Source organism: Tachysurus fulvidraco, chromosome 4, assembly GCF_022655615.1.
Source record: "Tachysurus fulvidraco isolate hzauxx_2018 chromosome 4, HZAU_PFXX_2.0, whole genome shotgun sequence".
NCBI lineage: Eukaryota > Metazoa > Chordata > Actinopteri > Siluriformes > Bagridae > Tachysurus > Tachysurus fulvidraco.
The window spans coordinates 2,756,630-2,781,423 of record NC_062521.1 but is presented as its reverse complement, the minus strand read 5'-3'; the positions used below and the strand labels follow the sequence as shown (position 1 = coordinate 2,781,423).

The following is a 24,794-nucleotide window of genomic DNA, read 5'->3' as shown; positions in this document are numbered from 1 at the left end:
CATGGAGGATAGAGAAGAAAGAGAAGAAAGACTTACGATAAGGCAAGAAGTAGGACGTGTTAATATAGGATCAGCTTTCCAGCGCTGGAGAGAACTGAAGGAGCAGGAAGTTGGCCACATATTCACAGGTTGGAGTTTCCCGAGTCAATAACTCCTGAGCTAAACGCTGTTACTACACAAATAACACCTCTTTTCTATGTAGTAATGTAGAGAGGCAGCTACAACCGCGTTTTGTGTAGTAACAGCGTTTAGCTCAGGAGTTATCGACTCGGGAAACTCCGACCTGTGAATATGTGGCCGACTTTACTTAAGACGCCGAGGCGCTTTTTTCCTTCTCGATAGGTGAGTAACGTTGGTTTTGCTTTGTTACACAGAACTAATATATGCCTTTGTCCTTTGATGATTATGCTTGTGTGTCATTTTTGCTTGTTTGTTTATCTACAATCGTATTGTTCTTCCCTTCAGCTATGATAAAGACACGTTTCTTTCTGTTAGTCGCCTGGGTTACGTATGTATGTGTGGGCGGAGCTATCGATACAGGGGTGGGACCCATTTGGGTTAGGGGCGTGTTTGTTTTGGTGATTTTATATGTCGACATTGGATTTCAAAAATTGAAGAAACCTCACGTTTAACCTCGGAAGTAGAACTCGGAAGTGTTCCGTTGTGGCCTGGAAGTGTTAGTATTCCGGCGAGGGTTCCATCTAGAGCATAGGAAGGTGGTTTGCAGGTGATGATGTAACACCTTCTAGGTAAGCAGCATTATCTGTGGTTTTCGTTTTGGAAGGAGTAATGTTCTTATTTTAGGATGCTACCTTTTACCTACTGAGCACTTTTCTTAGAAGTTCCAGTCTGTGTCGTCTCTCAGATAGGGCAAATATCACAGGAAGTCACACATCGCTAGTTAGCGGTTTAGGCAGATTCGTGGACGATCGTGTGGTTGATTTATTCATATGACGCCGAAGCTGAAACCGCACCGTTCTTAATTACAGCATTTTTTTTTGTCTATTGATTATTTCTTTATCAAGCCACAGTGCTCATTACTCCAGCATGCCTATATATTACTACAGGATAGCGAACATATATGTACTGTATGTATATATACACTGGTGTGAAAAAGTGTTGGCGCCATCCTGATTTATTATTTTTTTTTGCATCTTTGTCACACTAATGTTTCAGATCATCAAACAAATTTAAATATTAGGCAAAGATAACGCAAGTTAATACAACATGCAGTTTTTATTATAAAGGGAAAACAAAATCCAAACCTTAATGGCCCTATGTGAAAAAGTGTGTGTAATAGCTGGTTGGTCCACCCTTAGCAGCAAGAACTGCAATCAAACATTTGTGATAACTTGCAATGAGTCTGTTACAGCACTGTGGAGGAATTTTGGTCCATTGTCTTTGCAGAATTGTTGTAATTCAGCCACATAAATATATATATATACACTGTATATGTGTGTGTGTGTGTGTGTGTGTGTGTGTGGCTGAATAATGTGTGTGTTTATACAGTAGATCTTACAGCATAGAAAACAACAAGGCCCTGCATTTTCACCGGGGAATATTTGCACGGAAATACCGCGAGTTCTTCCGAACGATTGCTTTATATGTTTAGTTATTGCAGACAGCTGTTTAAATGTTTCACTGCACGGAGAGGCGTTCGGATCGTTTTTCAGAAGCAGTAAAACCCCGTGGGTCAACATCTGAAGTAAACCTGGTTTTGCCTTACAGTCGTATGCGTGTGGCCATCTGTGCTGATGTCTGACAGTAGGGGTACGCAGAAGCTTAGCATATGGAAGCAGCAACGACTGAAAAGCAACTACGGGCAAACACATGACAGGCTTTTTACTTTTTTGCCAAGTTGTCAATCGGTAATGGAGTTTATTTAAAATTATTTTAGAACATTCTACTGATTTATGATGTAAGTAGGGAGCAACATGCACAATGCACAGAGAAATCACTACAGTAACTCATTTTTTTAATGAGATATTAGTTCTTATAAATTCATATAAATAATGCCTCTTTTCCACCGGAAAGAACCGGGTGCTGGTTCAGAGCTAGCGCTGGTGCTGGTTCAAAGTTGGTTCCACTGGCGAACCTTCTAAGAACCGGTTTGCCTTTCCACCGGCTAGAGAGCATCACAGCGCCGAGTGTGACGTCACTGTATACGTGTCACGTGTCCCAGCAACGTTAGCGCAGCAGCGGCAAACACAAACACAACAACAATGGCGGATGTTGCTTTACTGTTAATGTTCATGGCTTTGCGAACCTACATCGGCATCCAAACGCGGCGAATAAAACGTGTACGTGCGGCTCGTCAACACAGAAACAAGAAACAAATTTAGCCTTAGCATGTAGCTACCTACTATCATGTGTGCTGATAATGTATCATATCGAGGTAAAGTAAAAGTGTATTAAACATTAGTATACTTAAGGTACATTATCAAACACGCTAACAGTAGCCCCGCCCACAGCTCCTGACGCAAGCGGTTCTTAAGTCTAGACCAGCAACGTTTTGGTGCTACTTAAGAACCACTTTTCCTGGTTCGGAGCCGATGCTTTGGCGGTCGAAACAGAAAGAACTGGTTCTAAATTAGGCTCCGAACCTGCACTCGAACTGCCTCGGTGGGAAAAGGGGCATCAATGTCCCTAAACCTAGTGATACAGAAGTCTCTCTTTATTGTAGCTCTCAAAACCTAAAATGCATTTGGATCCTTTTTTTATTGAGTTATATATAGTACTTTTCTGACTTGGCTATATCTATCAGTGTATGGAAGCTGTTGTAGAAGAACCTTTGACGACCCATTTTCCGGTGTATGTTTTCTTAGTCATTCAGCGTTCATAAGACTAGCATTACAGTGCATCATGACTCGCGGTCCATCGTGTTTGAATACCCTCATTCCAACCTGACCTCGACACAGAAGATGGATGGACTCATTTGTAACCTCAATCTTTACACAATTATGTTCCACTTATGCCTGGTAATTGTCCTCATCTGATGGTGGAGGATCAAGTGGACTACAAAGGATGGAGTTGTTTCAGGGTCACATACACCCACACCGTGAGAAGAATGGCCCTCTAGTTCTTCTGTGGTCTGCACAATATGCTTCATCATCGCTGTAAAAGACCGGTCTTTATGTTTCTCAACTAAGTCACGGCATCATGCTGCTCGAGTGTCACAGCGATGGTTTATTTCCTTTTGAGGTTACATCATGGACTATGACATATAAGAGATCGTTTGTCTCAACGACAACGGCAAGAAAAAAAAAAGTTTAGAAAGACAATTGACTGGTCGTTTTGGCACATCCGACGACGACGACAAACTGAGTAAGGAATTAACACAACGATCTTTATACTAGACTTCGGGGGAAATTTTTCCAAGTCTAGCATTCGCCAATATGTTTTATTCCATTTATAACCCAGCTACTTGCTAAGGATAACATTCATTCGTTCATTTCCTACCGCTTATCCGAACTTCTCGGGTCACGGGGAGCCTGTGCCTTTCTCAGGCGTCATCGGGCATCGAGGCAGGATACACCCTGGACGGAGTGCCAACCCATCACAGGGCACACACACACACACACACACACACTCTCATTCACTCACACACTCACACACTACGGACAATTTCAACCTACCATGCATGTCTTTGGACCGGGGGAGGAAACCGGAGTACCCGGAGGAAACGCCCGAGGCACGGGGAGAACATGCAAACGCCACACACACAAGGCAGAGACGGGAATCGACCCCCCCAACCCTGGAGGTGTGAGGCCACCGTGACCCCCCCCCGCCAAGGATAGCACTTTTTTATTTATTAAGGAGCGGCATTATACTTGTAGTGTTTAAGAATCTCCGTAAAGCAAATTTGTTCCTGTTTTAAACTGCCGATATGGGAAACTTCTAGGTCGCATGTTCTACTTTAAAAGCACTCCATAACAACAACGTTTTTAACGAAATAATCTTTATAACTCAAACCAACTAATTTCCCTAATCTTACTAACAGCGTAGGATTCTTTCTCCCAGGTAACTGGGCTTAATAAAGGGAAATCAATTATGGAGAAGAGCAAAAGATTTCTTTTTTTGTTCCTCCTTTCTGTGAAAATCCAACACAAACATCAAGGTGGTGTTTAAAGGACATACAGTACACACAGACGGAGCGTATTCAAATAAAGACAAATATTCACATCGCAAATATCTTTTTTTTTTTTTTCATTTTCCACAAAACGTTGTAGCCCGAAGCTTGGCGATTAGACTTGCATGAGGTGGCTGTTCATTATGAGAGTGTTTTGGTGGTCGTTGTGTTTACCCAGCATCCCCAGACTCCTAAGGCGTCCCTGTTACACCGCCAATTATCACTACTATATTATCAACAGTGGCTTCTTATTACTAATAAATTATTACTTCTGAACAATTCATCCCCTAAACTTTTGTACTGAAGCCACTGGAAAGTCTTTTTCCTCAAAAAAAAAAACATTGTTTGGACAAAAACTTTGTCAGAACAAACAGATTCAGATTTTAATGAATAAACTTTAACGAACGCAGTTCTACGATGCGTCAGATTTCGCCGGCTATTACTTTTTAGGACGAGTTCCTTTAAGATGAATTACATTTCTTTCCGTAACTAAGGCTCGTCATTACAAAACACGATGGCGACCTTAATGTTCCTTACTTTACATACAAGTTCCTTTTGCGTGATCTTGCGCATAGAGATGAGGACTTTTAAGAGACTTACAGTAAGAGTTTCTTTATCAGAGGACAAAATAGCCAAAAGGAGAAGACGGTGAAGAAATGTATTGCATCTAATATTTTATAATGATAGAGAGTTAATTAAGATGATACAGATTAGATTGTGTAGGGATCATTTTTGTGACCAATCATATTAAAGACACAAATTTAAAGTCTTATAATAAAGCATAGTTTAAAAGCGCTCCTTTGTTTTTTTTTTTGTTTTTTTTTTTAATTGGACAACCAATCACAGTCTTCAAAAGAATTTCTCATACCTAGTGATCCCTCGTTTATCGCGGTTTATGGGGACCGGAACCCCTCGCGATAGGTGAAAATCCGTGAAGTAGGATTGGCCTTAAGTTTGACCTTTTCACTGATGGTCATCATCTTCCTCTTCCTCTTGGGCTCACTAGAGGAATCTTTCTCAGGGGCACGGCGCTTAGGATCGTAAGGGCTTAACGAGAAGCTAATTTCGAACACAATACACGAGACACAGTCGACAGCGTGAACGAGAGTGGCGAGATACAACAAGGAAAGAAGCTGGGAGAGGGTACGATGCGCCGGGAACCAATCATGTGCCTCGTCTATGTACAAAGCCTCTGAGAGAGTTTCACTTTTTGTCTGGCATCCTGGGAAACCATTTTTATTAAAATTTTTTGATGAATATTTTTGAAAAATCAGTGATGCACTGAGGCCGCGAAACTTGATTGAACCTCGAAGTAGCGAGGGATTACCGTAATGAGTTTAGCCCCGCCTCCTATCTAAGATCAAAGTCGAGATTGGTCCCGAATCGCTCGTGAGATAAGATTCCTAGTTTATGAAAACGGGCCCCGATCTTTAGCCATAGATCAACATAAGACCGAACTATTAAAAGTGGATAATTAGGAAAACTGAAGCACATCAGCACTGATGGTTAGTTTTAAAAGCTAAATGTTAGCGACGGACAGGATTTTTAGTAAGTTACCGATGCTTTGCCATCAGTTTCGGTCGGTTCCTATGCGGATGTCTCTGTGCAGGTTTGTAGTTTAAACAGGCAGGTAGAAAAATCCCTTTCTAATAGGAACAAGGGTGACATTTTTTCCCCACACCTGAAACCTCACCTTGCCTGATTTACATTAGAATTTCATTCATTCATTCATTCATTCATTCATTCATTCATTCATTTTCTACCGCTTATCCGAACTTCGCGGGTCACGGGGAGCCTGATCTCAGGCTTCATCGGGCATCGAGGCAGGATACACCCTGGACAGAGTGCCAACCCATCACAGGGCACACACACACACTCATTCACACACACACACACACACTACGGACAATTTTCCAGAGATGCCAATCAACCTACCATGCATGTCTTTGGACCGGGGGAGGAAACCGGAGTACCCAGAGGAAACCCCCGAGGCACGGGGAGAACATGCAAACTCCACACACACAAGGCGGAGGCGGGAATCGAACCCCCGACCCTGGAGGTGTGAGGCGAACGTGCTAACCACTAAGCCACCGTGCCCCCCCACATTAGAGATAGTGAATACTGTACCTTAGTTCCTTTATATACTACGTCCTGGTGTGTTATTGTTTGCGCCTTGGCTTGGCACACTGAGCTTTTATTACCTCTATAAAGATTCCCACAGCTTTGAACTTCCCTGTATTTAACTTCCTTTTGCTATTATTACACCTTTACAGACTCCTGTAGTTATAATCCACAAAAGTTCTACACAAATATAGATTATACGATTATACAGTACATTCTGTCCAAAGGTAGCGTTTTTTTTTTTTACTGTAAACTTTTTTGTTTTCTTTTGCTGTATGATTTTATAAAACCAAAGGAAAACAGTTCAGAAGCATCCTCCATAACTACAGTTACATAATCTGTTGTCCTCGAACCGTTTCACCTTCCACAACATCTGCCGATGTCTACCAGTGTCACCCAAAGCTAAAGAAAAGAAAGAAAAAAGAACCACAGTATCTGGTTGGATGAATCACCATTTTAATCAGTTTTCATAGAATATTTATTTGTACATTTTCACAAGCTAGGAAGAAATATATCGGGAGGGGTGGGCTTTATTTATAAACCAGAACAAGTCTTTCATTTTATCAACCTTTATAATGTGGGTGTGTGAAGGTGTGTGTATTTTTTTTTTTTTTTTATAATTATTAATGTTTTTTTTTTATTTGAATTTTTTATTTTTTGCACAAAGCAGAATCAGGTGTTGAGGATACACTGAGTGCTCAGAACACTGGAAAGTGTGCTTTATTTCCTTTAATCTCGATAAGTGAAAGAGATGGAAAACGGATGAAAGCGCTCGTGCAGGCAGGTGTTTTTGCGGCTTAAGCGCTACGATCTTTCGAGCCATGACCCGTGAGGATGCAAACTAGCGACGGTCAACTCTGGAAAAAAGTTCTGTCTAAAGTCGTGGCTCGTTGCAGTCGATCGTTTGCGGTTATCTAAACTATCATGCTGAAGGCAGCTCATGGAGATCGAGTAGCATGTTCGAATCTTTTCCTAGATTTTATTTTTTACTTTATTTTACTCTCTCTGGTCTGATCGGTGACGCAACCCGGGAACTGGACGTTTACAGACGAATACGCATCGAAGCTCAGCGTCGACTTCGAAACAGATCGATGTGTCAGATACAGTACAGTAGGTGTCTGGGGTGTCGGTGCAAAATAAAACACTCACTCGCTTTCTACCGCTTATTCCGAACTTCTCGGGTCACGGGGAGCCTGTGCCTATCTAAGGCGACATCGGGCATCGAGGCAGGATACACCCTGGACGGAGTGCCAACCCATCACAGGGCACACACACACACTCTCATTCACTCACACACTACGGACAATTTTCCAGAGATGCCAATCAACCTACCATGCATGTCTTTGGACCGGGGGAGGAAACCGGAGTACCCGGAGGAAACCCCCGAGGCACGGGGAGAACATGCAAACTCCACACACACAAGGCAGAAGCGGGAATCGAACCCCCAACCCTGGAGGTGTGAGACGAACATGCTAACCAATAAGGCATCGTGCCCCCCCCCCCCCCCAAAAAAAGAAAATAAATACAACAAAAACCCTTCAAATTGCTATTTAAAGTATTACGAACTCAGTAAAATAATTAGCTTACAAATAATTAGCTTAATCCTCGATGGTACTGTATTTACGTACATTCTCCGGTCTCAAAGCGGTGTAAATGTATCGAGAGAGAAGATAAAATAAGGGAGTATCAGGAACGATCCACCATCCCAAAGATCACTGTGATATTGTTCTGTACACTCAGTGTAGCCCTAACACCACATCAGGGCGATACATCTGCCCCTAATATGCTCAGATAGACCTGATAACGCCACCTCTAAAAGCTTTACTGTAATGCTTATAATCCATATAACATCATGGATAGCACGAAGAAGAGTTTTGTGGTAAAAGAAACAATGCAAAAGATACAAAAATATTATTTTCCCCCCGTTCTTTCTTATACCATTGAACAATACTTAAGTATTCAGTTAAACCTTTGTTGTTCACTTTGGGGCAGTCGTCATTAAAGGTGGAGTGTGTGTGTGTGTGTGTGTGTGTGTGTGTGTGTGTGTGTGTGTGTGTGTGTGTGTATCTATATACCTTAATCTGAACAAGTCATTATGACCTCATATGCAGTAGGAGGATTTTCTCCGTCCGATTAAATTGAGATATCGAGTAAACATCATGATGCCCAGTAAATAAAGAGAGCGATGCCTAAATGCATTTCTTGTGTAAATAATTCATCCTTAAAAAAGAAAGAAAGAAAAAAAAAGCCAAACTTCATGTCATAAATGCTTCAAATGTGCAACAGCTGTCGAAACCGAAACATGCTTCGAGTTCGTTTCGAAGGAAACTGTAAAGTCGAACCTTCGGATCGGTTAGGATCGAGATCTGAGTTCAGCATACGGCCGTAACGCAGTCTCTGGAACACACACACACACACACACACACACACACACACACACACACACACACACAAAAAAAAAAAAACTTCATTTAATACATATAAAGATTCTGATTTGGACGAAAGGGGCCCAAAGACGGTTTACACTTTAAAGGCATTATAAAGGTGCACTTTGAGGACGGACGAGTTCAGACCGGTGACGGCTACGATTACGGTGAAGTTTCATAACAGAGGATGTGAGTTTGAGGAAGTCGTATATATACACCAGTGGTGACTGTTTATAGACTTGGAGGCACTCAGCTCAACATGACCCAGGCACAGTCTTCCTGACCCAAAGCAGGATCTCAAAATATATATATATATATATATATATATATATATATATATATATATATATATATATATATATACTGTACATGTACTGTACGAATAGCTACGTCGCACGAAAATAATCGGATTAAAGCTATGAAAGCGGTCGTCGGAGATATAAGAAGAATCATGCACAACAGAAATCCCAGCGAACAAAGCGATTTTTTGTGCACGCGTCGGAAAGTTACTCCAAGTCTCTGACACTACTGTATGTGTGTTTAAAAAGGCTTGAAATTGACAAAACCTCGCAGCGAGCCTTCGATTCGCGTGCCTCTTAAAAGTCGACGCACGTAATACGACACACGACGTACAGTACGCGAGTAACACGGATGAGATTCGTCAAACACTTAAGAGATCTCACGTCTTTCGGCTACGAGACCGGATCGTCGTACGTCTCGAAAGCCGCGCGGACGTTTGTTTTTTTTCCGCCGTTCATCTCCAGGTACAAAAGGAAAAAAAAATAATAAAAAATAAAACTCGGATTACACCAAAAATCACTTTCGCATCAACCGAAGCTCAGAAAACTCAGAGCTGTAAAAATACAGAGGAGACAGTGAGAGGACGTGATTACAACAGGGACACCTGGAACATATATCCGAGATTTTTTTTTTTTTTAATACAAATTACGAGCGTCCACGTGGTGCGTCGGCCGGGTGGCTACCACAGCAGTGCCGGGTTGGGTGACAGGAGCGTCAGGGAGCAGTGCAAAGAGCTGAGCAGCAGGAGAAGCGGAGCACTAAAGCCTGGCGGAGATGCTGAGTTCCCCGAGATGGAGTTGGAGGAGCTGGGGTTGTCGATCTGAGGATCCTGACAAAGACATGAAGGAGATTAGGAACGAAATAGGAACGTGACTCTGAGTCAGATCAGAAAGTGTACTCAGAATTACTCAGAATTCGTTCTCTGCATTTGACCCACACACACAGCATTGAACACACACACACACACACACTGTGAACACACAAACACACACCTTGAACACACACCCGGAGCAGCCATTAACGCTGAGGCGCCCGGGGAGCAGTTGAGGGGGTTCGGTGCCTTGCTCAAGTGCCGAGACTCGAACCCACAACCTTATGATTACGAGTCAGACTCTCTAACCATTAGGCCACGACTTGCCCCTTAACCCCTGTCTGAGATTTTTCAAAAACCTAAGTTAAAATAATCAGACAGCCTGGTCCGTGTGTGTGGTGTCGCTCCTCGTGGTGTTGCTTTGAGGACGTTCGGAAGCTCCACGTCTGGAAACACTCTTCCAAATGCGGCGCTTCATTTTTCTCCAACTAAAACTTTTTACACATCTTCACCGCTCCGTCAGATCGGACCTCCACGGCGCTAGAGTCTCGGAATACTATAAAGTGACTGATGCTGATGCGCTTTTAGTTAAGGAGTGAAATAAAAATTCCACTTTGTGTTTGATATACATGACACAGATAAAGATGAATAATGCCGTAATGGAACGTACAGGCTAAGTGTGTGTGTGTGTGTGTGTGTGTGTGTGTGTTTTTAAGGCTGTTTGGTCACGCCGCAGTAGCACTAAATGTCACTCCGGTGTGTAATGCTGCTTTTATTATGTACAATGACATTTACTGAACTTTAAAAGCCAAAAGATAAGAAACACATCCAGTTCAGCATTTTGCACTACAAAGCCCACAAGCAGGAAGTTCGCTCGAGGGCGAGGTCAACGATCGAGTGGAACTTTCCACCAGATCATCACAAGACAACGAGCATCTTTTAGTTATCAGCTTCTCTCAGGTTTTATTTCTGATACTGGAGCTACAGATACAGATCAGAACAGACAGGACAGAATAGAAAATATCATGTTCAGGATGTGCTATGCTGGATAAATGATCGACGACGTGGTGGGACGACGGAGCATACAACACCGACTACAACACGATCCGCTCATTCACTCCAAACGTCCTGAGTTTTAGAAATAACTTGGTTAAACATTTCGGTAAACTAACTTTAACGAAGCACTGAAGCTTTAACGCATATTTAAGGCAGAATTCCCGGCAATCTGTCAGATACAAATGAGTTTAATGTTGTGAAAATGACTTACCACACAAACCACATCTATTGTTTGGTTGGTCTTCAGCTTCTGTGCCTAGAGAGAGGGGGGGGGGGGTAGAAAGAGAGAGGGGGAGAGAGAGGGGGGGTAGAAAGAGAGAGGGGGAGAGAGACATGCCGTTGTTGTATACACTCTAGAGCTCCCTCGCTCTCTCCCTCTCTCTCTTTTTTTCTCCGCTCTGCTCTTTGTCTCGCTCTGTTGTTCGCCATCTCTCTAGCGTTTGTCTCTCTCTGTTTTTCTCCCGCTCTCTCTCTCCCGCTCGCTCCCTCTCTCTCTTTTTTTCTCCCTCGCTCTTGTTCTCTCTTCTTTTTTTCGCCCTCTCTCTTATTTCTCTCTCTTTTTTCTCCTCTCTCGTCTCTCTCTCTCTCTCTCTCTCCTCTTTCTTTTCTCTCTCTCTCCCCTCTCTCTCTTCCCTCTCTCTCCCCTTCCCTCTTTTCGTCTGTTCTCTCTCTCCTTCTTCCTCTCTCCTCTTCTCCTCTCTCCTCTCCTTTTTTCTCTCTCTCCTCTCTCTCTCTCCTCTCTCACTCCTTCTCTCTCTCTCCCTCTCCTCTCTCTCTCTCTCTCTCTCTCTCTCTCTGTGTCTCTCTCTCTCTCCCCTTCCCTCTTTGTCTATTCTCTCTCTCTCGTCCCCTCTCTCTCTCTCTCTCTCTCCCTCTCTCTCTCTCTTTTTTCTCTCTTCTCTCTCTCTCCCTCCCCTCGCTTTCTCTCTCCTCTCTCGCTCTCTCTCTCGCTCTCCCTCTCTCTCTCTCTCTCTCTCTATCTCTCTCTTGCTCTCTCTCTCTCTCTCTCGCTCTCTCCCCTTCCCTCTTTTCGTTCTCTCTCTCCTCCTCTCCCCTCTCCCTCTCTATGCTGTCTCTCGCTCTCCCTCTCTCTTATCTCGAGAAGAGAGAGAGAGAGAGAGAGTTATGGCATGTCCTAGCAATTTCTCGGCTCCAAAGTGTACTTGAATGCACTCAAAAATCTGGACACTCTTAAAAGCACAGAAAAGCTGAGTTATGAAAAGGAAATGGAGGTAAATTAGAGGAAACTGAGGAACCCTAATCACCACAAACAAACCTCAAGGAAACTTTTAGGTGGAAAGTGTCTGAGTGCATGTTTTCTCCTCGTCTTTCTGCTGCTGTGTCTTTTTGTTTATTACAGACATTATAGAAGAGCAGATGCAGCTCGGCTTAATGCGCCGGCTTTAAACGCAGCACCATCCACCTTAAATATGACACAAATGAGTGCAGCGGGATTTCGTACTGACTCGCGAGGTTGCCAGAGGTTCTGGAAAATCCTCCGGTAGTGTTTCCTTAGATCGGGTCCGAAGCAGTAGTCTGCGGTGTGTAGGGTCTTAAATAATCAGTCCGCTAAAGAGAACTGTGTAGCAAAATGCTAATGCTAATGCTGTAAAATTACACGATGACACACTGGCTTTATATTTGTGCTTGCCTACGAATTAATACACTGACACCGAGATAGTAGTTCATAGTGTTGAGGTACTTAGATTGTGGTCACAACGTTGTGTGTATCTGGAGCCCATGACTAAGTTTGTTGAAGCCGTTCCTCCATTTGAGAGAAAATATGCTGAACAATTCACATTTACAGCAACTTTAAGCATCTTCGAGGTTTAAGCCCCTTGCTTAGGGGCCCGACAGTGGCAGCCTTGTGGACCTGGGATCAAACTCACAACCTTCCGATTGGTAACCCAACACCTTAACCACTAGGCTGCCACATGCCAGTTATTAAACTAACTAGAAACGGATCGAAAATAGAGCAGGACGTCATTGTTCTTCTCAGAGCGGTGAAGGTAACATCACACCGTCCGGACGTTTAGTCTTTACTTTGGCCACGAATCGTCTAATTCGGTTCAAGACTTAATCTGTTGTGTAGCGAAGCAGAAGCCTTTCCTTCACATATCTTAACTGGGGTCAGATTGTTAAGGGCCTTGCTCAAGGGCCCAACAGTGGCAGCTTGGAAGTGTTTGGGCTTGACCCCTGATCCTCCAATCAACGAGCCAGCACCGTAACCACTTGAACCACCACTTGCCCCTCATGTATGTACTGTAGCTTTGTAGATTTTGCCCGACGGCTATTTGTATCGTATTGTACGTTATTCGTATTTCGACGCCGGCGACTGTGACTGTTCCATTGCTCAGAGTTTAGAGTATAATATTAATGAATCCTCTCCAGACTCAGGGTTCGAAGCCCAGCTAATGAGTGAAGTACAGTACTTAGCCGCGAACGAAATGATAAATAAGATGTTAATTAGTTTCCACCTTTACATACAGTGCACGCCTCCGTGAAGCTGTATGTTTACGTCCGACGACAACCGCAAAAAATGTTTCGGTCATCGTTCCGGCTTTACTTTACTACGGTAAATACCTCCGGTCCGTTACTGTACGGCGTAGACGTGGCGCTCTAAACAAAAGAGTGAATCGATCGTGTGAAAGATTTAATGAGTTCGCACCGTCTCGTGCCCTGTTGAAAATCATTTCAACCCTCCAGACGTTATCAGTACACCGTGTGGCAGCTTGGCGCTGGCTTGGTGAAATCTGGCCTCGAGCTCGGGGGAAATGAGTTTTATGCAGATGAGCAAGAGCTTCTGTTAGTGTGTCTGGCATGGTCTCTCTCTCTCTCTCTCTCTCTCTCTCTCTCTCTCTCTCTCTCTCAGCAACTGTGAGGTAAAACATGAATATTGGAGGAACACCGGCTTTTATAAGAGGTTTGGTGACAGTATAATGAATGGATTCCTGTGTGTGTGTGTGATGGTGGAACTGACAGAGCCAAAGTCCAGGATGATAAAGCAGCATCTGATACTCTACAAAAACTCTTTATAATTTATGATTCACTTCTGGAGAGAGGTCTCGACCTATCGCTCGGGTAAAAGAAATGGAAACGAATGCTTCAGTACGTCTAAATGTTGCATCATTTATCACCATTAAGATATGAAAATGTTGCTTAGTCGGTATCTGGGAAGAGCGGCGCTGCTCTTTTTGTAGTTCGGTGTAGTTTTATTATTTGTTCTGTCGGATTTTTTTGCGATCTGTAATTTTTACTTCGAAAACGAATCCAAGACGACGAAGAGATATTCTCTCTTTCTCCGATCCGAGGCTTAAAATGAAGATTACTGGAAATAAAAGGACTATTAATGCATGCAGTGCTTTCTTTATTTTCTAGCACTGTAACATGTCAAGGATATATATAAAATTGACTAGTAATCAAAAGGTTTATTAAATACAGAGTAATTACAGTATATATAACTCTCCCACCTCGGCTCCCTCTCAGAGGAACCCCGGGACTGACCTGCAGGTTTCCACAGAACTGATACATCGAAGTATCTCCAAGGTTCACGTGGCTGCCGTGCGAGTCCGAGTCCAGGGAGTTGGAGGATTTCTCACGTCCTCGGCCTCTGTGTGATGGGGTGATGGCGGCCGTGGTGCTCTGCACTGCAGACGAATGCCACACGCTCACGTCCGTCCCGTTTCCAAACGCCTGGATGGCGTTACCTGCAGAATTCGATAGACCTCTAGCGTTAGAGTGAACTCTGTTAGTCCAAACCCTTATTTATTTATATATCAAGTTAAAATATGGTCAACATTCAGCTGATTCATGCTTTTATTTATTTATTTATTTATTTGATTATTTTATTGCATTTTATTTCATTGCATTTTATTTATTTATGTATTTATTTATTTATTTGATTATTTTATTCTATTTTATTTTTATTGTATTTATTTATTTTTATTTATTTATTTTATTTATTTATTTAGTCCAAACCCTTATTCATTTATAGATTAAGTTAAACTACAGTCAACATTCAGCTGATTCATGGTTGCTTTTATTGATTGATTGATTGATTGATTTTATTCTATTTTATTGTATTTATTTATTTATTTATTTATTTGTGTATTTATTTATTCATTCTCAAATCTGTTTTCACTGTTTAAATCACATTTCACTGAAGATTTAAAATTTCTTCACCGGATGGAATTTTTAGATTTCATCACTCGTCAAGAAACTTTTGACACGTCGCTGATTTTCAGGAGAAACTTCAGGGTAGTGAAAGGAAATCTCCTTCTCATTGGGATGCATTGCATTTTCTTTTCTGTTTTTTTTTATTTTTTTTTATTAATGAACAGTTATGAAATGTGAAACGTTGTACGGGAAATTAGAACCAAACGATTATCATCGGTTCATCTGTTATTGATGGCTTGAGTCGTTGAAAAAGCAGCACTAAGGCTGAACAACAATTGTTTTTATTTATTTATTTATTTATTTTTGTCAAAAGAGTATTATGGCTTACTTTGCTTCTAACTCCAAGGCGATGATGAAATTTTATTCTACATCAGACGTGTACAACGATCGAAAATCCCACCCCGAATTTTTATTGGCCAAGCCATAAACCTTCGCTTCGCGTCTCTCGGCTTATTATCACGGTGCCAGACACCACAGAGACCGAAAGAATGAAAATAAATGAATAGGATTAAAAAAAAAAGTATTAAAAAGCAAATGAGAATGTGCAAACTGGGTGTTTATTATCTACTTAGTGCAGAAATAAGTGCATTTATGTATAAAACATGAAACATTTCTATTTAAAACAGCTATAAAGTTTGTTCCTGTGTGGATTTTATTGTACTTGTACATGCAGCAATCTCAGACACGAGCAACTGGAAGATAGTAGATCCTGGTAGATTGTTGTGTAAACCTAAAGTATATCTAAATACTGATTAAATTTCAAACGACAGACTGGGATTCGTTCACACGAGCAGAAAACCGGACGACTCAGACGAACGAGTGGCGATTTAACCCTCTCTGGAACGGGACTTATGACTTATCGAAGTGTCGAATATACTCAGAGAGGAGATCGTTTTCACGTGTACGTGACATCTGAGATTTTTCATCGGTCTTTATCGACCTTCGTCGAGGCTCCAGATCGATGTCTGAAACATGTATTTTGAGCAAAGTACATACTCTTGTCTCAGAGCGAGTTGTGTTTGTATTAGCGAGATAAACACCGACGTTCACACGGATATCTAAAATCTGTCCCTGACACCCTTCGACGCTAACCTTCAGCTGAGTAAATACAGTCCAGGTAAATATTGAATCACGCCGATGATTAAGCGCCGCCGATTGTCCCGGATGTCATCGAGACATTCTGATGATCGACTGTTCGTTGTCCATGAGCATCAATCACGACGGAAATAATCTGGACTCGTCGGTTAATAATTAATGCCGCGCTTGTTCCGACCGGCCCGATCTCTCCTGCTTTCTCGCTGTCAGTAATACGACGCTCGACAATCCTTCCCGTTTCTGTGCGGTTGGGTCGAAACGCATATTATCGTCATGAGAAACATCTTCTTCAAGGACGCCAAAGAAACATTTTTGAAGGGATTTCTTCCGTTACCATAGTAACACTTTGTGAGTTTCAGTTTTTTTCTTTTGAACAGCAGCAGAAGTGACGGTAAATTAAATAGCACTTGCAGCCAAACTTTCTATACGATGCAGTCGAACCTTCTAGATATGTTTCTATAGTAACACGTCCTTCACACGGGTTTGCAAAATGTTCTTTGTTTGTTTTGTTTATGAACGTAGGCTTATTCCTCGTATCTTCCCGTATATTCCGTGGCTTTCTTTTGTCTGGGTAAGAATGAAGTCAGCCTCTGTCTCAACTTTCAGCTCTTTCCTGTGGACATATTTTGTATTTTAAGCTCAGAAATCCTGGCAGAGGTGATGATGATGATGATGATGATGATGATGATGATGATGATGATGATGATGATGATGATGATAACAGGTCTGTGAGGAAGACATCCGTATCACCATAATCAGTGACGCCTCTTGTGTCTGCTTCCTAGTGCACTCAAGCCTAGTCTGAGTCAGAATAAACCTGCGTATAAAAATACCTTGTTAAAAAACTCGTCTCGGCAAACCCACTACAATTAAACGGCTAGCTAGCTAGTTTTTCCTAAACCACGCTTAAATCTTCCTTCATCATGACATCATGACATGTCTTAAGTTTTAGACTTTTTCATTATTACCATTCTTCTCATGATCGTTAGCCACGGTACGTTGTGACATCACAAGTAAACGAAGTAAGCTAATTAGTCCAGAACTAGCTACGGAGAAATCAAGCATCGCGTTAGTTCTGGCAGGCCACGTCGTCAAGCGTGCATCAGCTGTCAATCAGCTGTCCACGACGCGCACCGATCCGGTTATGACATCCATATTACCCGACCATTTAAATCCCCATTCATTGGGCCACTTTTTAGCGCTTCGCTGCTGCTGCGACTTAAACTCCCTCCTACAACCCCGACTCCACCATGCCGGAACCTGTGTTCGTTGTACCGGTTTACGTCTTAAATCTCCACAGATCTCTCTCTCTCTCTCTCTCTCTCTCTCTCTCTCTCTCTCTCTCTCTCTCTCTCCCTCTAATTATTTCATTATTTATTTATCCAATTATTCATTTATTATTTTCAACAACAATAAAAACCTCTATGCATGACTAATGTTTCTGTTATACAGGGGGTCTATCCTATTTTCTAGTTGCTGCTCTCCCCGCTCGGTCCATGCATGCGCTCGGACGGGCGCGTGGATTCCTGCCCCGAACAGAACCGTACTGTACCGCCAACACTAACTGTATGCATATCATCTAATAAACTGTCATTTGACAAAGTGGTCCTGACAGAACTAGCTTTCTTTCCCCATATCCTCTTCCTTTCCCAAGAGATATATTTGGATCTCTACTCTAGCTATTTACCTACCTTTATATTTACCGATCTATCTGAGCGATCTAAAGCTACAGCACTGTGCTGTTTGTCTGCCTCAGATTGCTTTACAGCCATACAGTAGCTCCAGGAACAGACAGACAAGAACGAGGCAGAAAAGCTCCCTCTCTGACGGCTCCAGAACACCTGTCAGTGTGTTTAACACTCAGCTCGCCTAATGAGACACGAGAGAGAGAGAGAGAGAGAGAGAGAGTGAGAGAGAGAGAGAGTGAGAGAGAAGTGGAGAGCTGTCTGTTTTTTTTTTTTTTTTTTCATGCCCTAGTATCCACCTTTACAGGAACCCAAGGGGCAACAGGAAAGAGACTGATGTGAGCGTCTTCGTGAGTGTTTTCATGCTGCCGTGACCTGGCAGAGAGCAGAGAGATGACGCGTGTGTTTGCTAGACAGATGAGGACAGGAAGCTAAAAAAGCGAAGGAGAGACAGAGAGGATGACAGCAAGAGACCTGCAGGAAAATGGCCTTCGGTGTCAGACATCCAGGAACGAATCTCAGAGATAAAACACACATCTCTGCTTTCTATTTTTTTTTTACCCCAATTCACTCCTTAGCGGCCCAAACCGCAGCATCCTGAGAAGATCTGTAGCCGCTCCAGAACCTCCTTTATCCGTCTCGCCTCACACTGGGTTCTGTTTAATTAAAACTACGCCGAGACGTGACAGGTACTGAGAGGGAATCTGGGGAGAGTGTGTGCGGGAAAAAAGCGAAAGGAATAAAGAACATCTGGTTAGTCTGGACGGGACTGAGGTGATTATCGTCACGAAAAATAAATCATAATAATAATTTAAAAAAAAGAAAAAAAAAAAGAAAAAAGATATGCTTAGGAAAAATGAAAAAAAAAATGTTATGTCATGATACTTAATATTAATATATTTTAATGATAAAAAAAAGAATCATTTTAATAATATTTAATAATAATTAAATAATATAAACAGCATTGTTAATTCAGTATTCTTATTTATTTATTTATTTATTTATTTATTTATTTATTTATTTATTTTTAAATGTAGGCAAAATAATAATAATGTTATAATCACTGGAATAGGGTCCTGTTTTATTGCTGATTCCATTTAAAAAGTTTTATTTCTATTTGGTTTCAACGCTTCCACGGCAACAGCCACTACAACCGCGATGCTGCCGAGGTTCCTCCGCAGAAACCTAGCGGTATTGAGATGTCGAGGGAAAGACGTGAAATCATACGAGGAAATTCGCCAGAGAACAGGATCTGACAGGTTTCAGGAGAAAAGTGTCAGTTAGAGACGACGTGAAGACGAACGAAGGATGCGGGAAACACAAAGCGTAAAGAAGGACCGGAGACTGAAAGCTCGCGGAGATCAAACCCGCCGAGATACGGCGTAGGAATAATCAGACGAGGAGGAGGAGGGACGCGGAGTTACTCACGCAGACAGGCGTTGTCAGTGAAGAACTCCGTGAACCGCTCGCAGTCCTCTTTGCTGTTGCCGCTGTTGCTGCAGTCGCAGAAAGGCGACACGCTGATTTTAGGGGATCGCAGGTAGTTTGGGGTCATCACCGTACCTGTAGAAGGGAAACAAAAACAAAACGTCTCATCCGTCATTACGTATCGCTCCGCCTCATCCGTCCTCACACCGGTCCGAGGGTGTCGATTGATCTGGAACGCCGGCTCGGACCGGAGATCTAGAGCAAAGCCACAGATTTAGATGAATGCCCTTGTTTTAATACCTTATTGATCCGAAGGCACGGAAATGAATTAGGTTAAAAGCTGTAACTTGAAGTTTTATGGAATTTGTGCTTCCTTTTTTTTATTTTTATTGGAAAGACTTCGTTCCTGCCGCCGTGAAAGCGAGTCAGATCTCGCATCATGGACGTTACAGAACAAATAGACAGAAGGTGTGATGTCATGTTAGGAATAAAGCTGCTATTATTTAATCGGTGTTGATATTTGACCTTGTTATTCCCCCCCAAAAAAAGTCATCGGTCTTCAGTTCGCATGAACTTTGTCCTTTCTTATCTTTTTATTTTTTTCCTCGTATCATCGCCTCGTACCTCGTAACGAATCGAACGTGACCGAAATTATCCTACAGAATCTTCCATGTTGTCATCTACTGTGATCTTATCAGTGAGTCGGCGTGAGGCGCTTTTATCTCCGTGACAAATCGCTGTGATTTCACGCACATTTGGAACAATTTCGGCGCAGATACGAGGAGGATTTGTCGGATTGTAACGTCGCATTTTATTGAAATCAAGAGAGGAGTTTGAACTGATGACAGAGCGTCTCGTCCTGATCTGACCTTAATCCATCAGCCTCCGGTGTGAGGGAAAGATCACAAACTCTCTCACTTAAAAACACTAAAAACATCTCTCTCTTTGTTCACTCCTTTTACATCTCTCTCCATCTGTCTCTCTCTCCAAATGTCTCTGTCTTGGTCTCTCTCTCTCTCTCTCTCTCTTTGTTCACTCCTTTTACATCTCTCTCCATCTGTCTCTCTCTCCAAATGTCTCTGTCTTGGTCTCTCTCTCTTCCTTCACCCCTTTTTACATCTCTCTCCATCTGTCTCTCCAAATGTCTCTGTCTTGGTCTCTTTCTCTCTCTCTTCCTTCACCCCATTTTACATCTCTCTCCATCTGTCTCTCTCTCTAAATATCTCTGTCTTGGTCTCTCTCTCTTCCTTCACTCCTTTTTACATCTCTCTCCATCTGTCTCTCTCTCCAAATGTCTCTGTCTTGGTCTCTCTCTCTTCCTTCACTCCTTTTTACATCTCTCTCCATCTGTCTCTCTCTCTCTAAATGTCTCTGTCTTGGTCTCTTTCTCATCCCTTTTACATCTCTCTCAATCTCTCTCTTACACTCTCTCTCTCTCTCTCTCCCTCTCTTTGTATGTCTCTCTTTGTCCTTCTCAGTCTGTCTCTCTCTCTCTCTCTCTCTCTCTCTCTCTCTCTCTGTCCTTCTCAGTCTGTCCCTCTCTCCCTCTCTCTGTCTGTCTCTCTTTGTCCTTCTCAGTCTGTCTCTCTCTCAATGTCTCTGTCTCTCTCTCACAATCTCTCTCTCTCTCTCTCTCTCTCTCTCTCTCACACACACACACACACACACAATCTCTCTGTCTCTCTCTGTCTCTCTCTCTTTCTCCCCCCCCCCCCCCCCCCTCTGTCTCTCAGTCTCTTTCTGGAGCTACTTGTTGTGAAACCTACCAGAGCAGCACGGTGTTTTCAGCAGTGGTGTTTTGGCAGAATGTGATCGATGAAGCAGGAATGTTCGTTTCAACGGAGAACAAAAAGGACAGAAGTATGGCTTGTAGTTTCTTCTCTTTTTTTTCATCACCACATCCTATTTTGTGACTCACTACAGCTCTTATTTTATTGTAAAAAAGTCCACAGAGACTTTCTGTCTGGGAAAGATGACTTTTTTTTTTTTTTGGCACCAATTTTGTCTCATTGTGTGAACTCGGTGAAGTGGAAAGTCTCCGATTATTAAACCAAACAGAAATGAACGTGAATGAACAATGAAAGCCGTAGAGGGGTAACGGGGTCCGGACCGATCTCGCGCTGAACGCTTGGAATTCTAATAAACAAATATTGTTCGGTGCTTAAACGAAGGAGATAATAAGAAACGGTTAGCACCGGCTCTCGACTTCCTCACAAGCTCATGACGTTTCTTACACGTTTTGGGCTGCGATAACACTTACACCTGACCCAGATGAATAGAAGCCATTTAGAGGTTTAAAAAAATTAAATATATATATATATTTATTTATTTACTTATTTATTTGAAGCCTACCATGTGTAAAGGGGTTAGTATAGAAAGAGTCATTTATTACAACCAGAGAATTTATTTATTTATTTATTTATATTCATTTTTTTTTTTAGCATGGTGGTGAATTAATTATTCATTCATTCATTCCCTACCGCTTATCCGAACTTCTCGGGTCACGGGGAGCCTGTGCCTATCTCAGGCGTCATCGGGCATTGAGGCAGGATACACCCTGGACGGAGTGCCAACCCATCACAGGACACACACACACACTCTCATTCACTCACACACTCACACACTACGGACAATTTTCCAGAGATGCCAATCAACCTACCATGCATGTCTTTGGACCAGGGGAGGAAACCGGAGTACCCGGAGGAAACCCCCGAGGCACGGGGTGAACATGCAAACTCCACACACACAAGGTGGAGGCGGGAATCGAACCCCCGACCCTGGAGGTGTGAGGCGAACGTGCTAACTACTAAGCCAAAAATGAGCCTCAGTGAGGTTTATTTCAGTCTCTTACCGATGAGGCCCGAGTAGGAGAGAAGGCAGTCAGCGTAGTTCTCTTTCAGACAGCCGGACATTGACCGTCGCTCGGGTTGACAGTTGGAGAAGAAATCTGCTAGACGTGACCTGAAATCCAGACGAACGGTGTTCAGTTTTAAACACTTTTAATTGTACTCGAATAATTAGGTTTTTAAAGGCCATTAACACAGGAGAGAAAATCTTTCCAAATTAGTTTTTATGTCAACGGAATCCGGTAGATTTAATAATAAGAGTAATAAAATATCCTAAAATAATAATATAGGAGAAATTAAACAGTACAAAATATTAACATATTAGAGAAATAATCCGCACCCGAAAAAATATTGTAGCTATAAAAAGAACTAAATTAAAATCTTTAAAAATAAAATAAAATAATTTCTTTGTGTGTGTGTGTGTGTGTGTGTGTGTGTGTGTGTGTGTGTGTGTGTGTGTCCAAATACCACTTGTGCAAAGCATAATTGTGAATAAAACGAATAATTAATCTCTAAAAACAAAACAGATTTATCCAATTTACGGCTTCGTTTACAAAGATCTGATTACAGACAAAAATAACATAATTTAATATATAACATAATTTAATATATAACATAATTTAATATATAACATAATTTAATATATAACATAGTTTAAGATTTAATATAAAAGTTTGTCCAAACAGCTGCATTTAGATTTCCATCACAAAACTTAAAAAAAATAAATAATTAAAAAAAATTATTTACTTTAATTAAATACTAGGGAAATTGTTGAAATTACCATCTGTATTAAATTCATTTACTCAAGAGTTGAAGTTAAGGATAAAAGTTTAATTCATTCCTTTAATATCGTTCCATACTTCGGAGGACTTTCAGGGGGCATTTTGTCTTTTTTTTAGACCACGTTACATCATGAGTGTAAATCGTTCCTGTTACACCGGTATATCGTCACGCCCTCGGACACGTACAGTACAGGGAGGATGTAAATGTTCTCAGCAGCGCGTTGTTGCTAAGCGGCGACGAGGAGGAACTAAATGAACGTGGTGCACGGTTGCGGTCGGCATATGGTGTGGGATTAGCGTGAGACTGAAGGTGTCAATCCATCTCCAGAAAACACAGCGAACCCCTGCGTGGTGCACATCAGACCTCCTACGGTAACCTCTGAAACTCAAATCGCTTCCAACCATCTGTAGAAAAACAGGCAGTCCTGAAAGAGAAGGGAGAAGAGCGAGAGAAAGGCAGGCGCCGCTGCGGGTACGATGGGAAAGGAGTCCAAATGTTCTCCACTTATTTCTGTGTGTGTGTGTGTGTGTGTGTGTGTGTGTGTGTGTGTGTGTGTGTGTGTGTGTGTGTGTGTGAACACCTAGCAGGCAGGTGATCACGCTTACAGAAGCTCTAATGCCTCTTTTCCACCGGAAAGAACCGGGTGCTGGTTCAGAGCTAGCGCTAGTGCTGGTTCAAAGTTGGTTCCACTGGCGAACCTTCTAAGAACCGGTTTGCCTTTCCACCGGCTAGAGAGCCGTCACAGCGCCGAGTGTGACGTCACTGTATACGTGTCACGTGTCCCAGCGACGTTAGCGCAGCAGCGGCAAACACAAACACAACAACAATGGCGGATGTTGCTTTACTGTTAATGCTCATGGCTTTGCGAACCTACTTTGGCATCCAAACGCGGCGAATAAAACGTGTACGTGCGGCTCCGTGTAATCTGTATAAACGGAGGTTGTAATCGATAAAGTACATAACGTTATTTTATCGTTAACACAGAAAAAACGTTAGCCTTAGCATGTAGCTACCTACTATCATGTGTGCTGATAATGTATCATATCGCGGTAAAGTAAAAGTGTATTAAACATTAGTATACTTAAGGTACATTATCAAATGCGCTAACAGTAGCCCCGCCCACAGCTCCTGACGCAAGCGGTTCTTAAGTCTAGACCAGCAACGTTTTGGTGCTACTTAAGAACCACTTTTCCTGGTTCGGAGCCGGTGCTTTGGCGGTCGAAACAGAAAGAACTGGTTCTAAATTAGGCTCCGAACCTGCACTCGAACTGCCTCGGTGGAAAAGGGGCATAATTGAACAGGAGAGTTAAACTATCCCTCGATCTGTCTTCCTCTTTTCCTGTGTTGAGATTTCTCACTGCTGTGACACGTACCGTACAACACTCTGATCCCACCTCCGTAGCACCTTAATCAGCCCCTAACAAGCCGCTCACGGCACCTCGGGGTGCGTCTCTGAACCGCGAAATGAGTTTAAGAGCTCGTGCTTTATTGCTACACTTCAGTAATCGTGCTAATTGTCTCGTGTATGTTCTGTGTTCTGGGTTAATGTGCATTTTATTTCCCAGCAGAAATGCAGATAGAGGTTTAAACACCTAGGTGTTTGTTAGCACCTCTAAAGCCGTCGTGTAAATACTGTATGTGTTGCCGTGGATTATCACTTTACGGCAATAGCCACGACACCGGTGGCAGGGATTCTCACTACGTCTGGGCACAGAATAGACGGAATTTTCCAGAGATGCCAATCAACCTACCATGCATGTCTTTGGACCGGGGGAGGAAACCGGAGTACCCGGAGGAAACCCCCGAGGTACGGGGAGAACATGCAAACTCCACACACACAAGGCGGAGGCGGTAATCGAACCCCCGACCCTGGTGGTGTGAGCCATTGTTGTGTTAATAATCTCTCAAATTCTCAATGTCTACAAAAAAAAAAAACGA

General features: G+C 42.5%; 1 protein-coding gene across 2 annotated transcripts in view; it reads right to left on the bottom strand.

The window, feature by feature from the left end:
• Positions 1 to 8,169: 8,169 nt before the first annotated feature.
• Positions 8,170 to 24,794, bottom strand: part of gfra1a (gdnf family receptor alpha 1a) — an 80,075-nt gene continuing 63,450 nt past the window's right edge. For both annotated transcript variants that reach the window (XM_027165886.2, XM_027165887.2), the window contains 5 exons: positions 22,079 to 22,188; positions 19,228 to 19,362; positions 14,348 to 14,550; positions 11,055 to 11,099; positions 8,170 to 9,805 (listed from right to left, as the gene is read on the bottom strand). In XM_027165886.2, coding sequence (XP_027021687.1) covers positions 9,656 to 9,805; positions 11,055 to 11,099; positions 14,348 to 14,550; positions 19,228 to 19,362; positions 22,079 to 22,188 — 643 coding nt within the window. In that variant the 3' untranslated portion in view covers positions 8,170 to 9,655. The remainder of the gene's footprint in view (positions 9,806 to 11,054; positions 11,100 to 14,347; positions 14,551 to 19,227; positions 19,363 to 22,078; positions 22,189 to 24,794) is intronic.